This window comes from Hemicordylus capensis, chromosome 4, assembly GCF_027244095.1.
Source record: "Hemicordylus capensis ecotype Gifberg chromosome 4, rHemCap1.1.pri, whole genome shotgun sequence".
NCBI classification, from domain to species: domain Eukaryota; kingdom Metazoa; phylum Chordata; class Lepidosauria; order Squamata; family Cordylidae; genus Hemicordylus; species Hemicordylus capensis.
In genome coordinates this window covers 56,303,891-56,319,629 of record NC_069660.1, presented here as the reverse complement: position 1 = coordinate 56,319,629, position 15,739 = coordinate 56,303,891, and the positions used below count along the sequence as shown (strand labels likewise).

The window sequence follows — 15,739 nt, the reverse complement described above, 5'->3', positions numbered from 1 at the left end:
ATTTCCCCCTCTTTCTCTTTTTCTCTCTCTCATTCATGCTTCCCCCCACCCGCTTTTAGCCTGCACTTGTGTTTTCCCTGCTGGCCGTTGCTGCCTCCTACTTCCTCCAGTCCCTGGTGCCGGGCAGCCAAGCGTTCAGCCGGCTCCTTCCTGCACGGCCCTCCCTCTAGAGAGCATCTTCCAAAGTGGCCAGCCATTTGTCTCTGCCCAGCCAGGCTCCACCGCTTTCTCTCCCCTCAGCTTTCCCCCTCCCTTCTGCCACAGTCTGTTCAGTTCTCCTCTCCACTTGCCTGCTTTCCTTCCTTTCCTTTCCTCACCAAACGGCCACTTCCCGATGCGGCCAACTGCTGCCCAGCCAATCGGTGTACATAGTTATGTTTATCCTCACAGCAACACTGTGAGGTAAGTTGCCTTGCACCCGGCCTGTTCTCTGCTCTACCATGCACCCCACCCCTGCCACTCAACTGGCTGATGGGCATCAGCCATTTGAGGGGTTAGCACAGCAAGTTTTGCCATGCTGACTCCAGCAGTGGGGTATGTGGTGGGGTGCGTGGTGGAGCAGGGAGGAGCAGACCTGGCACAGAGGAAACCAGAGTCATGGCCAGGCTTGCCAAAGCAGCAGTTTGGGCATTTGTAAAAGTCATACTCTCTCGCACTCACTGCCGCCCTCCTCCCCCGCAAGCATCAGCTGCACCTAAATTAGAGGAAATAAGTTCAGAGACTGAGCAGTAAGTTATATAAAAATTGTCTTTTTTGGGGTAGAGTAGAGTGTAGGCAGTGTTGAGCATGGATCAATGGTCTGATTCAGTAGCTCTTCTGATGTTCAAGGCACATATAGGGAATGCATATGGAAAGAGTAGGAGTGCTGTAGCAAGCCCCATGTCTGACCTACCTACATTCACTAGAATGTATCTGCACAGGCCCTACAAGTATACAGAATGTAGTCTGCTTTTGCAGAGCTCCCAACCACACATGCCGAGCAGGGGCATAGCTAGGGGAGAGAGGGCCTCTGTTCGCCCCTTTCTCCGGCAGCCCCTTGGAGTGCGGGAGAAAATAGGGAAGAATGAAGAAAATAGGGAAGAATGAAGCTGGGGGGGGGCCTCAGGAGTTGTGGAGTCCAGGTTCTTTGAACCCATTGGCTCTATTATAGCTACATCCCTGGTGCCGAGACTTCAGACTGAATCAAAAGTCTCATGCTGCACTGGTGCCATTTTCTGGACTTTAAATTGCTGTTTCTTTTTGTGTTGCTACTACCTTAGATTCTTTGTATATTTTATTGTTATTACAATGTTTATTTATTATTATTATTATTAATAATAATAATAAACAAGCACACCTTAAAGTGTTGGCTTTCTTATATGTATGTTTCTAGTATGTAGCAGCAACTGTCCCTTTTCGACCCAGAATAGCATCTCTCTAGTGGCTATTGTTGATGCCCCCCCCGCCCACTCATGAGCTCTTTGGAAAGAGAACCAGTTTCTCATACCTTTGCTATGTAAACTGCTTTGAGCTCATTTTTGTTCAAAGTGATGTGTTGTTGTTATTGGCTAACATGATCCACAGCTCTCTAAGAACATAAGAACAGCTCTGCTGGATCAGGCCCAAGGCCCATCTAGTCCAGCATCCTGTTTCACACAATGGCCCACCAGATGCCACTGGGAGCCACAGGCAGGAGTTGAGGGCATGCCCTCTCTCCTGCTGTTACTCCCCTGCAACTGGTATTCAGAGGCATCCTGCCTTTGAGGCTGAAGGTGGCCCATAGCCCTCATAGTAGCCGTTGATAGACCTCTCCTCCATGAAGTTATCCCAACCCTTCTTAAAGCCATCCAGGTTGTTGACTGTTACCACATCATGTGGCAGAGAATTCCACAAGTGGATTATGCGTTGTGTGGAAAAGTAATTCTGTTTGTTGGTCCCAAATTTCCTGGCAATTAATTTCATGGGAGGACTCCGGTTCTAGTGTTATGTGAGAGGGAGAAGAATTTCTCTCTATCCACTTTCTCCACACCATGCATGGTTTTATAGACTTCGATCATGTCTCCCCACAGGCATCTTTTTTCTAAACTAAAAAGCCCCAGGTATTGTAGTCTTGCCTCATAAGGAAGATGCTCTAAGCCCCTGATAATCTTCATTCCCCTCTTCTGCACCTTTTCCAATTCTACAATGTCCTTCTTTAGATGTGGTGACCAGAATTGTATGCAGTACTCCAGGTGTAGCCGCACCATAGTTGTGGATAAGGGCATTATAATATTAGCAGTTTTATTTTCAATCCCCTTTCTAATGATCCCTAGCATGGAATTTGGCTTTTTTCACAGCTGCTGCACATTGAGTGGACATTTTCAACGAGCTGTCCACCACGACCCCAAGATCCCTCTCCTGGTCTGTCACCGACAGCTCAGATCCCATCAACATATACTTGAAATTCGGGGGTTTTGTCCCAAAGTGCATCACTTTGCACTTGCCAACATTGAAGCACATTTGCCATTTTGTCTCCCACTCACCCGGTTTGGAGAGATCCTTTTGGAGCTCCTCACAATCTGTTTTGGATTTCACTACCCATAATAGTTTGGTATCATCTGCAAATCTGGCCACCTTGCTGCTTACCCCAATGACTAGATCATTTATGAATAAATTAAAAAGCACCAGTCCCAGTACAGATCCCTGAGGAACCCCACTTCTCACTTCCCTCCATTGTGAAAACTCTCCATTTATACCTACCCTCTGTTTCCTGTCTTTCACCCAGTTAGCAATCCACACATGTACTTGTCCCCTTATCCCATTACTGCTAAGTTTTCTCAAGAGTCTTTGATGAGGAACTTTGTTGACAGCTTTTTGGAAGTCCAGGTATACTATGTCAACTGGATCACCTTGATTCACATACTTGTTGACACTCTCAAAGAACTCCAAAAGATTTATGAGGCAAGATTTACTTTTGCAGAAGCCATGCTCGTTCTCCCCCAGCAGGGCCTGTTCTGTGTGCTTTACAATTTTATCCTTGCTTTCCATCAATTTACCTGGAACAGATGTTACGCTAACCGGCCTGTAATTTCCTGGATCGCCCCTGGATCCCTTTTTGAAAATCGGTATTACATTTGCTACTTTCCAGTCCTCTGGTACAGAGCCTGATTGCAGGGATAAGTTATATATTTTAGCAAAGAGGTTGACAATTTCACATTTGAGTTATTTAAGAACTCTTGAATGGATGCCATTAGGCCTTGGAAATTTTCTAGTCTTCCATTTTTCTAGACAGTTTAGAACATCAGCTCTTGTCACTTCTATATGACTCAGTTATTTAGCCTCCGGCCCCAAAAAGCCTTTTTCAAGAACAGTATATGCTCTGGCAATGGAAGGAGGGCTGCGAATCTGCAATAAGCCTCCTGTGTCCCTGTACTGAAGGCTTCTCTGTGCAGCAGACCAGGAAGTTTTTCACACCCGACTTTCAGTCTGCCTCTCCTCCAGAATAGAGGGCGTGCATTCAGATATTGGCCAAATTTACCCTCAAGTCCCTGTGAGCTATCAGGGAGCATTTCACACACAATTGGGGTTTTTAAACTACACATTAGAGTGTAGCCCAATTTATATCTGAGGTTAAAAAAAATTCCACTTTTTGTGTTGGTTTTTTGTGGCAACTTCGAATTCGCCGTAAGGCCTTGCGGAAAACCTACGATAAAGCCTGCTGTCTGGGGAAGCTCCAGGCACAGAGTGGGAGGGGGAACTATTTTTGCATCTCTCCCTGTGCTGCAAAAGCCCTTTCTGCTGACATAAATATATGTTTCTGCTGGTTGTGCTGGAGGTAGGCTCCAGGAGTGCCCTGCCCTGTCAGTCACCAAGTCCCTCCACTCAGTTGCAAAACAAGGACTTTGCATATGGCCTGTATGAATGACTAGTTAAGGGTGTGAATGTTTCCACTCCCAGTACAATGTGTTGCCACTATTTGAATATGGCCATGGTCACATTTCATTTAAACACACACACACACACACACACACACACACAGAACCCCATGCTCATGCTACCCCATTGTCCTGGAAAGCAACAGCTCTCAACATAATTGCACCAAGTCAGAGATTACTTCGTCCACACCTCAGAGATATTCAGCATGAAGGATTTTAGCACGTCTGAAGTAGGCCTTAGTGACATTAATGGTTGTACTGCAGTTCACTTAAAATATATGCCTAATGCCCATTTCCTTAGGGTCAGCATTGATGCTGCCCAAGGCAGAAAATTCAAATGCCATTCCTCTCCCTACTAAAAAGGGTACTGTCTACTGGGGAGTTCTTCTCCCCAAGGTGCAGAGTCCATGCTCTTGTGCATGCAGGCAGCTTCTTTTCCAGGGCCCATCCACTATTGAAGCTAAGTGAAGTGATTGTCTCAGATGGCAGACTGTTGGAGGTGGCAGACTAGCCTCTTTAACCAACCTGCTGCCTACCTCACCTTCAGGGGTAGCGACCTTGGTGCCTCCTACCACTCTTTCTTCAAGGCTCTGTTCGTTGCAATGAGACTTGCACAGGAGAACTTGCCTGTGAATGGAGACCATAGTCAAACCTGTTTATCTCCCAAGTGTAATGGTGCCCCCAAGCCACTACCTGTTGCCTCTATATTGCCTTACATATTGTGCAAAATGCCGTCAAGACACCAAACTATCAATTGACCAGTTAGTTAGTCACTCTGAAGCTGTTTGGAAATTCTACTCATGTCACATTTTCCGTAGAAGTCTGGCATGATGGAAGAAATGCCTTAACTGTCTCTGCTCTTGGCTTCTTTGTTCTCTACAAACAGAATCCAGTATGGCAGTCACTCAGTTCGGTACACCACAGAGTTCAGAACTGAAAGCACATGAGTATATGGACAGTTCATCCAAGTGCACCATTAATGCCTGCCTCTGTCACCATTTGCCAACCATACTGCTAGTTAGGCAACAACAAAGAAGATTGGCCTTTGTCTTTGTCACAACAAGATTCTGCATTGTTACAGCCATGCCTGAGCCCTAGAAGTGGCTTTTAGGTCTTAGAAAAGGAACATACGAAGTAACGAACAGAACCACTGGGCATTGTAGAAGACATTGCCTTGCCACTGAGAACGAAACTGTTCTGAGTGGGGCTGCTCTAGAATCAAATTCAGAACCCAACCTCAGTGGGGCCTGTTCTAGATGGACTTGCACTCTCCCTAAAGGACGAGGTTCTCAGTCTGAGGATGCTCATTGATCCAGCACTCACTAGAAATTCAAGTGGCCTCTGTGGCTCAGAGTGTCTTTTTTCGGATTTGGCTGATAGGCCAGCTGCAACCTTATCTGTATGGAGTAAGCTTGGCCACAGTTACCCATGTCTGGAAACCTTCCACTTAGATTACCACAAGGCATTGTACATGGGGCTGCCTTGAAAATGGTCCGGAAACTGCAGTTGGTCCAAAATAAGACCACAAGATTATTAACTGGGGCTGTGCATTTTGATCATATCACACCAGTGCTTCATCAGCTGCCCTGGGTCCCAGCGCATTTCCAGGTCCAATTCAAAGTGCAGGTTTTAACCTTTAAACAACTTGGGTCCAGATTACCTGAGAGAGCACCTTACCCCATATGTCCCAACTCAGACCTTAAGATCTTCTTTGGAGGCCCTGCTCCAAGTGCCCCTGCCAAATGGTGGGTGGCTACTAGGGAGATGATCTTTTCGGTGGTGGCACCCCGTCTATGGAATAGCCTCCCCAGTGAGGCTCTCCTGGCATCGTCACTTTGTTCTTTTAAACAACAGGAGAAGACCTTTCTGTTCACTCAGGCTTTTTAAAATTGATTTTTTAAAATTTTTTAATGTATTGTATTGTATTATATTTTGTAATGTGTTTGTTTTGTGTTGTGTGTTTTAATTGGATGTTTTTGATGTTGTTCTGTTGTGAGCCACTCAGAGAACAATTTGTTATGAGGTGGCTAACAAATAAAGTATGTTGTTTATTATTTTTATTATTAGTATTAGTATTATTAAACTGCACATGCACGCAAATGTGTGCTGTAGAAGTATGCTTCCAAATAAAGTACCTCATGTTTGTTTTGGCAAAAATAGCTGCATGAAGAGGCAAACCTGGTCACAACCAGGATGCATTGAAGTGGAGGTTCACTCTTTCCTCACACCCACTTTTATGCCAAAAATTGCCTCCTTGAAGCATCTATTTGCCCCAGAAGCAGCGATAATTCAGGAGCAAATGGCTGCCGCAAGGGACAATTTTCAGTGGAAATGTAGGGCATGAAGAAAGAGTGAGCCTCCCCATCACTACGTGCCCAAGCCCTGACTGGGTACTCCCCCCCCACTCCTTTTTTTTAACCCAAAACAAAGTCCTTCTGGTTGGAAGCACATGTGTAATTTGGCCCTGAGTAATCCTTATACATCTGAGATCAGAAGGCACAAACATGAAGTCTTATTGATGCCAATAGCATCTTTCCTTCCAGGTCAAATATCAGCCATAGGGGGTCCAATCTAGACTGGAACCACAGTGGAAGCAAAGGGTTAAAACCCTCCCCTCTGCTGGGGTTCCAACCTGGGCCAAGGTTCTTTGTGGCTGCCATCTAGCCCAGAAAAACTGAGCATATTAGCCAAGCACATTATTGACATGATGTATAGTATGGCCTAAAGGTACCATTTCTAGGCAGAGTAGAGCTCTCTTTACAAGTTAACAGCTGCTAACACTTATTAATTAATATAAGCTTCTGAAAACCAGCAATCAACCATGTGAGTAAGTCAAACCTCCCATCACTGTGTGAATGGACTCACTGTTTTTCCTAGTAGGGAAATGAAGTGAGGAGGCAGCTGGCTCTTGGAGAATGTAATTTTAATTACTTTTAAATTCCTTTGCAATGCAAAATGTGGGAGGCCCTGGCATGAATAATTATTTTGGTATCACAGTGAGGAAGTCAGGGATGTTTGTTTATTGATCATATTTTTATACTGCCTGATATGTAAATCTCTAGTATCTATGTTACCAGATACTTAAAAGATCTGGGGCCAAAGCTCATAGGGCCTGGTTCAAGCCTATAATCGCCCCCACTCTTTTGATAATTAAAAACCTTTTTGTGCTCTCTGATGGAATCTAACATTCTCTTCCAGTTTTGGATGTAACTAAGCACCAATACATCCTGGTTATATTTGGCATGTTTTGGCCAGGGTCATTGCTAGGGTCCTATAAAGATTGGATCCCTGACATAAAGGCTTTATTTGAAAGTCTCCCTCCCCTTTGCAGTCACTTCTTGTGGCCTTACCACTGCATGGAATTTGGTGGGATTAGGATTTGCTGTGCCTGAGTATCTCACACCTCAACTACTTTCTTTATCCCTCTCCCTCTCCTCCTCTCTCTGTAAAACAATTATCACTTTAAGAATCATATGCAATATTTCACTAAGCCCCAGATCATATGAGCATTTTGCAGAATGCTTGTTGTTTGAAGCGCAACCTATATGGTTTCATTTCAGAACTATATAGGTTCTTTCCATATAGGAAACACAACTTAGTGAAGGAAAGCAAATGTATGAAGTAATTGCCCACGTAGCTTTTTTCTACCCATGTGGCCTTTCATGCTTGAAAAGGCTGAGTTTGGGAGACTGTGGGTTCTTCCAGAGGCAAAAAAAGCAGCAAAAAGCAATGGCTGACATGAGGAGGAACATTACTCAAAGTAGTCCCAAAGCAGTTTCAGTGGGACTGCTTTGAGTAATTTTCCTCACCATCTCAGCCAAAGTAATTCATGAACTCAGCAGTAATGTTTGGTCTTGTTCTGTGGCAATCACCTCAGTTAATAACAACATTGTTTTGTTATCATCTGGAAGCATGTTGTCCTGGGCATCAGGTTGCTGGGAAAGGGAGGGGGTCTACTTCAAACCGGGAGAGAATAAGAAAAACAACAACAACAACAAATATTTATATACCACTTTTCAACAAAAGTTTCCAAAGTGGTTTACATAAGAACATAAGAACAGCCCTGCTGGATCAGGCACAAGGCCCATCTAGTCCAGCATCCTGTTTCACAAAGTAGCCCACCAGATGCCTCTGGGAAGCCAAAGGCAAGAGGTATGTGCATGCCGTCTCTCCTGCGGTTGCTCCCCTGCAACTGGTATTCAGAGGCATTGTGCCTCTGAGGCTAGAGGTGGCCCACAACCATCAGACTAGTAGTCATTTATAGACCATCATGAATCTGTCTAAGCCCCTTTTAAAGCCATCCAAGCTGGTGGCCATCAGCACATCTCATGGCAAAGAATTTCATAGATTAATTATGTGCTGTGTGAAAAAGTACTTCCTCTTGTCGGTCCTAAATTTCCTGACCTCCAGTTTCATGGGGTGACCCCTGGTTCTAGTGTTGTGAAAGAGGGAGAACAATTTATCTCTCTCCACCCTCTCCACTCCATGAATAATTTTATACACCTTGATCATGTGTCCCCTTAGTCGCCTCTTTTCCAAGGTAAAGAGCCCCAGATGCTGTAACCTGGCCTCATAAGGAAAGTGCTCCAGCCCCTATCATCTTGGTTGCCCTCTTCTGTACCTTTTCCAGTTCTACAATATCCTTCTTAAGATATGGTGACCAACGCTGTACTCAGTACTCTAGATGTGGCCGGCCACACCATAGATTTGTATAAGGGGATTATAATATTAGCATTTTTATTTTCAATCCCCTTCCTAATTATTCCTAGCATGGAATTAGCCTTTTTTGCAGCTGCCGCACACTGAGATGACACTTTCCAAAGTCTACCACGACTCCAAGATCTCTGTCCTGGTCAGTCACCAACAGCTCAGATCCCATCAGCATATATGTGACGTTGGTGTTTTTTTTGCCCCCGTGTGCATCACTTTATACTTGCTTACACTGAACTGCATTTGCCATTTTGTCGTCCAGTTCCCCAGTTTGGAGAGATCTTTTTGGAGTTCCTCACAATTCATTGTGGATTTCACTACCCTAAATAGCTTAGTGTCATTTGCAAATTTGGCCACTTTGCTGGTCACCCCAACTTCTAGATCATGTATAAAGAGCACTGGTCCCAGTACCGATCCCTGGGGACCCCACTTCCTACCTACCTCCATAGTGAGAACTGTCCATTTATTCCTACTCTCTGTTTCCTGTCCTTCAACCAGTTACCGATCCACACATGCACCTGTCCCCTTATTCCATGACTGCTAAGTTTACTCAAGAGCCTTTGTTGGGGAAACTTTATCAAAAGCTTTTTGGAAGTTCAAGTATACTATGCCAACTTGATCACCTTTGTCCACATGCCTGTTGACACTCTCAAAGAACTCCAAAAGGTTACATGGAGAAATAATAAATGAATAAGGTGGAAATACCATACCTGAGAGCATCAGCCAAAGCTCACACAATGCCAAAAGGCATAGATCCCACATGAAATCCATTAGAAACAGTGCCCACTCCCCACTCAAGTTCAGGAGAGCAACTTCCAATGAGCCCCTCAGCAGTGGGAAGCTTCACTCAGAATTGAGCCTCTGGGTTCCACTAATTTAGCACTTTGTGAGCTGTGGCAGGGTCTGGGCTGTCTCATGCTAGCCTGCTGGGGGCTTCCACCACCCTGCCTTCCTTCATAGGAACTCACACTCACCCCTTCTTATGGCATGGAGTTTCTTCTGCTCTGATAACAAAGGCTAACATGCCCCACTGTGGGGCTTTAACACACACCTTTACAGTGCTGCACAAAGGGGCTATTCTGGTACAACTCCCCCTGTGTGGTACTTGCATTGGGAATAATGCAATCAGTCAAGGGTGAGTTGTACCGGATTAGCCCTCTTGCACAGCCCCGTGGACATGTATGTTAGAACCCTGCAGTGGTGCAGGCAGTTCCGGGCTGCCTGAGTTACATTGTGGGACATGTCAGCCATTAAGAGTATATTTGTGTGAGCACAGTAGTAGTTTTATTTCTTAAAGGCAGGTGATCTTGAAAGACTTTTTCACCTCTTGGAGGAGTAATGAAAGCAATGGCAGAGGGGCAGTGAGGGAGAAGGCAGCATTCTATACTCTCACCTGCCAAATCAAAAAACTATGCTTCCAAACCTGGGAGGGCACTAGTGCTGGTCAGTTCCCATTTGAAAACTAATTGAAATGGGGATAAACGAGAGAGAGAGAGAGAGAGAGAGAGAGAGAGAGAGAGAGAGAGAGAGAGAGGGAGAAAACAATAGGGGGAAATATGAGAATGCCCCAGTTTGAGATGAATGAGTTCTAAGGAATAAATGAGCAGGTGACTGAATTAATCATGGCAATACTATTCAGGCTAATGCAGAAGACATGAGCTTCCCTGGGGGAAGGGGGTGCAGGCCCCAGGACAAGTGGGAGTGCAGGGGCTCAGTGATGTGAAATGGCAGCAGCATGGAACTTCCCGCCTGGAGTCTCCTCCCTGTCCCCACTGTGGCAACTTGCCGGCTCTGGAGTGCCGCTCCCTCAGCAGCCAGGCCCTGCGGCTCACCCTGCTTGACTGTGTGCAGTGGAGTCTCTGACCAGGCTGCACGCCACTCTACGCACACCAGAGCATAGAGTAGCCCAGCCAGAGCCACCACTGCATAAAGCCAAGCAGAGTGCGCTGCGGGGACCTGACTGTGTCGGAGACCAGCTGCTGTGGTGGGAGCCACACTCTGGGCCAGCAACAGTGAGGAGAGTCCAGGTGAATCTCCATGCTGCCCCTGTTGGCACAAAGCTGGGGGCAATTCCCCACCCCCACCACACAAGGATGGCTCCAGTGGAAGAGATCTCCTGTTTCTTTCAATTGTGCACATGATCACATCCCTCCATGTCTTGCAAGGGAGTCTTCCTAAGTGTGGCTGGCATGCATGCCAAGGGTGTGAGTGAGGTGGGCGCAGGGGAGGGGGCAGGTGTCTTACACCAGAAGCTCTTTGGGTATTTTTGTTAGCAATGCTGATAATGCTTTTTAGTCTGGAATAAGTCACTTTTGGATGTTGTATATGTGGTACGATAAACAGAAAACAAAATTAAAACTGGACATACATTCTAACCAAGTATGAGAAATGCAAATGCTGGGGGGGGATTTAAAGTAAGTTATGAAGGAAAACTCTTTCTATCAAGTTACGTTGGAACCTTGGAAGCTTCCTTATAGCTAGTCAGACCATTGGTACATCTAGTTCAGTGTTTGTCTACATTGGCTGGCTGCAGCTCTCCAAGGTTTAGGCAGGAGTCTTGCCCAGCCCTACCTAGAGATGTACATATCAGGCAGTATAGAAATATGATAGATAGATAGATAGATAGATAGATAGATAGATAGATAGATAGATAGATAGATAGATAGGCCAGTGATTGAATCTGGGACAAAGCAGATGCTCTAGCACTGAGCTATAGCCCCATCCCCTAAGGATAAGAGAAGTTATTCTCCTCTGTCTCCTAGTAGGCCTCAGCCATAATTAATTTGTCTTATTAATTTCAATGGGACAGCTCATGAATGTCAGTCAGAGTCTACTGTGGAGACAGAGTACCGTCTCTAGCTTGTCCAGGGTCTATGGCAAAAATAATTTGCAAGGCACCCATGATGAATCAATATTGTTCTGGCCTTACTGGAACTAAAAGCACCTCTGTTCCTATGCTGCAGTATGAGGCCCCTGTAAATGTGGGCCCTTGTGCCCCACCTGTTTCAAAGAGCCCTACCTTCTGATACACTTCTGAGAAACCTCTAGGTTCCCCACAACACAGTTTTAAAACTATTGCTTTATTGCGACGACAGACAAGTTGCCATTTTGATTACTGGTATACACAGTGGTCTACTTGCTGCTTCTGCTACCACTACTACTTATATACTGCTTTTCAACAAACATTCTCAAAGTCATTTACATAGAAAAATAAATAATAAATGAGATGGTTCCCTGTCCCAAAATAATTCACAGTTGAAAAAGAAAGATAAGGTAGACACCAGCAACAGCCACTGGAAGGATGGTTTGCTGGAATTGCATACGGACCGTTGCTCTCCCCCAGCTTAATATAAGAGATCCACCACTGATCTCTCCCCCTTGCTGTTTTATGCTATTACTTCTTCACACTCAGATGACTACTCTAGCCAAGAATCATAAAGTTAGTTTGACATGATGCTTGCCTTTGATCTTTCAATCACTTATAAGGCAATTTTTGAGCTTATAAAAAGTATTCCCTTCCTTTAATTTTTTGATGCCGCTGTGGGGAAAGATGTCACGATACGGGTTGAGTGAGGAAAACTGCTTACTGTTCAATGCACAGACTAGCAAATGAATGGGATCATTGCTTTTTACACCACTTTAACTCACACGTGTCTCAGGGTGACTCGCAAGGAGCCTCTCTCCCTTTGCCGCCACATTTTAGTAAGAACAGAGCAGCAAACATGTTTGCAGCCAAACTGACACTATATCGCTGTTCATAACAATTGCACATGAAAAACAGGAAGGACTGGGCTAGGAAAGCGTCCCTTAAGATTCAAGCAGTTACAAACTTCCTGAACCATTTTCATTGTAGTTTCAGGTCCAGCTAATTACTGACATACTAAAAAACATAATAGTTAACAGAACTATTAACTGTAGCAAACACACAGTTTGCTACAATAGCTAGATGCTTTGCCTTAACTAAGTCAGACCCGGAAATATTGCTGCAGCTCACTTACCAGAAATTCATTTGTGAACTCTTCTCTGTTGAACTTTCTGCTTTTGGCTCTTTCCAGGTTTTGCTTGAGAATCTCTCTTTGATCCATGTTGTAGAACCAGATGAAGCTGAACTGCCAAAATGAGGACAGACATGACAAGTACATGCAACAGTGGAAACAACCAGTGTGAAGGGTTCCTGTTGAAGTTTGCGGTTTACTTACTTCATCACAAGACCTAAAGGAAATTAGTATGTATGTAGCTGACACTGTGGGGAAATTAAAAGAACCACCCCATTCTGGGCCCTAGTGCCTTCTTTTACAGGAACAAACTAATACATGCTCTTTCAGCAAGAGAAAGTGTTTAATTTTGTTTGCATTGATCTTGTTGAACTTTCTGCTCAGTTGTTGTCTCCAAGGCAGATTCTCAGCAGATGCTCTTTTCTTCAGAGACAGATCCTTTTTCCTGTGAAGTAGTAGTAGTGAGTTTTATTCATGGTCTTAGATCAGCAAAGCAAAAACCCATAACTGTTCTTTGGAGAAAATTTCCACTTGATGAGCACGGAAAACCCTATCAAAATTCAGCAGCGGAAAAGGTACATCAGGTCTGCAGTACAGGCCACTAATGGGATCAGTATTCACTACCACTGCTGTTTTCATTCACCAAATATTTCTGTGTTGATTTGCAGCCTTAAGATTCCTCATTCATCCATCTGTCCCAAGAGATGGCTCAGATTCTAAAATGCATTTGTCATGCCTCAGTCCTTAACTTTGCCAGAAAATTAGAACATATCCAGACATTACTGCCCTTTCACACGGCCTGGAATGAACTTTGGAAAACCACACTGGGATCAGACATTATGTTAGAAGGTTAAAGCTTCATAGGGGTCAATGAGTAAGAGACTAGCTAATGCCTGGAATGCATGCTGTTGGAGTGACTATGCTATGAGTGCACACACACACCCTCCAGAATATTTTAAATCAATTACTGCTTTGGGAAAACTAACTAAAAATAGAATCCTAATCATCCCTCCAGCTTGATTCACAAAATATTGTACAGGAAATGCAGAATTTCTCAGATTCTCTGCAAAAGAAAAACACTGTCCCAGCTTTTCCTTGGCGGGCATATGTCAGTACTTAATAAATTGAATTTCCCATGTGTTGTGAAATAAAATGTATCATCAAAATAGAACCTAAAGAAGGCGAAACCTATTTAAGTATTGTGGAGGGAAGGAATGTGGGATTTCACATAAGAATGTACTTGACAATATGACATTTGTTTTGATTATGAATGACCCCAACATCAACAATGCTCCTATGCTGGGTTCAAACTTCCATGTAAAAATGGGAAAGAATGTCCCATTTGCTTATGGCTGTAGACACACAAGAGGGTGAGGCATCAAACCAATGAAGACCAAAGAGCAGCAAAAGAATGGTGCAGAACTGTTTGTTTATAGAAACAAAGTCTGAACACTTTTCAAGGGTGGCAATAAGACCTTTAGGGGACCATTTTTATATAACAATGCAAAATCTTTCTCTAACAGGTAATTTGCTCATGGGTAATTCTGAAATTCCAGTAGAATTTTTTCTGCAATGAAAATCAGGATTCTTTAATAAGCAAGAGATTTTAATTTAAGTCCACAAAAGACCAAAATATTAGGGATGTGCAAATCATTTTCGATTTGTACACAAATCTAGCTGATTTGGGTGATTTGGAGACAGAACAAATCACCCCTGTGGTCCATTGGCTAGATTCGGGTCCAAATCAAATCGCGCCTGATTCGATTTGAATCAAGATTCAGATCCCTCCTATTAATTCCCCCAGATTTCCAGATTTCTTTCTCTTTTTTTAAGCTAAGCTCCAGCCCTTGTGTGGTCACTGTTTTTCAGGTGTTTGGATTCTTTGGTGTATAATAACTTTTCCTCAATGAATCCCTATGAGGATTCATTACACACCTTCATTTCTTCTATTCATTTTGACTCTCTTTGACAGCGCCAACTGTCAACTGCCATGTGCCAACTACACTACACTCCCACCCGCAAGGCAGTGGGGTACTACTCAGTTTATGTTCCCGGAATTTTTTCAAGTGTTTGGTGTCTAATAACCTTTCCACATAATGGATCCCTGTGAGGATTCATTACACACCTAAGAGTCTAAGCACTTCAAAAAATCCTAAAATATAAACTGAGTACCCAGTGGCTTGTGGGTTAGTGGGTAGTTGGAACATGGGATGCCACTAATTCCCCACCCCCACCTGCAAAGCAGTGGGGTCAAAATGAACAGCAAAAATGAAGATGTGTAATGAAGACACCAAAGGATCCAAACACTTCAAAAATCCCTAAAAAATAAACAGAGTTCCCCAGTGTGAATGTATGGGAGCGGGGTGTAGTTGACACATGGCAGTTGGCACTGTCCAATGACAGTCAAAATGAACAGAAGAAATGAAGGTTTGCAATGAATCCTCATAGGAATTCATTATAAGGGAAAATTCAGGGGTGATTTGATTTGGGCACAAATCAATTCAAAAAAATTGATTTGTGCACATCCCTACAATATATAAACTGACCTTTGACGTCTGAATCATGGTGTTGACATCTTGTACACAGAAGTCTGTGTTCACACAATAATTCCAATGCCCAGTAAACAAAAAGCTGAGATCTTGAGAGCGTACACACTCCTGAGGAGTGTAAACCAAGACAATCCTGCTTTCTGTGCATTTTGTTCCTAATGGCAGGGTGATGGCACAACTACTGGCCCAGTAGCGATTCAGCAAGAACCATTGGGACAGTGAGGTTATATGAGTCCTAGCCCTACACTGCCGGATCAGGGAGGTGGTGTGGGTAAAATCATCTATGACTTACTTGTGCAGAGCTCAGGGGCATAACTATAATAGGGCAAGGGGAGACAGTTGTCTGGGGCCCGACTGCCTTGGGGGGCCCCCCAGAGGCAAGTCACATGACTGACTCCCCCAGCTGCGCACCCGCCCGAGCTTCCTTCAGTTGTATTCATCCTCCAAAACTGATGTGAGTGTTAAGACCTGGAGCTACCAGAACAGCATGTAGCATGTCTTTCTCGAATACCATTAAATGACAGTTTACTATGCTTTTTGTTACCACTATTCAGTCTCATTTAAGATTTCTTTACTTCATGAGCTGAGCTTC

The 15,739-nt window shown here is 44.2% G+C and overlaps 1 protein-coding gene across 2 annotated transcripts in view; it reads right to left on the bottom strand.

Annotated features, from left to right (window-relative positions):
* The window catches only part of PTPN22 (protein tyrosine phosphatase non-receptor type 22), a 72,531-nt gene extending 57,048 nt beyond the window's left edge, over positions 1-15,483 (bottom strand). The window contains exons 1-2 of one of the 2 annotated variants that reach the window (XM_053246738.1): positions 15,440-15,483; positions 12,602-12,712 (exon numbers count right to left, since the gene is read on the bottom strand). In XM_053246738.1, the coding sequence (XP_053102713.1) occupies positions 12,602-12,712; positions 15,440-15,460 (132 nt within the window). In that variant the 5' untranslated portion in view covers positions 15,461-15,483. Of the gene's footprint in view, positions 1-12,601; positions 12,807-15,439 lie in introns of those variants that run through there. The other variant, XM_053246737.1, reaches the window with a different exon arrangement.
* Between the last annotated feature and the right edge of the window lie 256 nt (positions 15,484-15,739).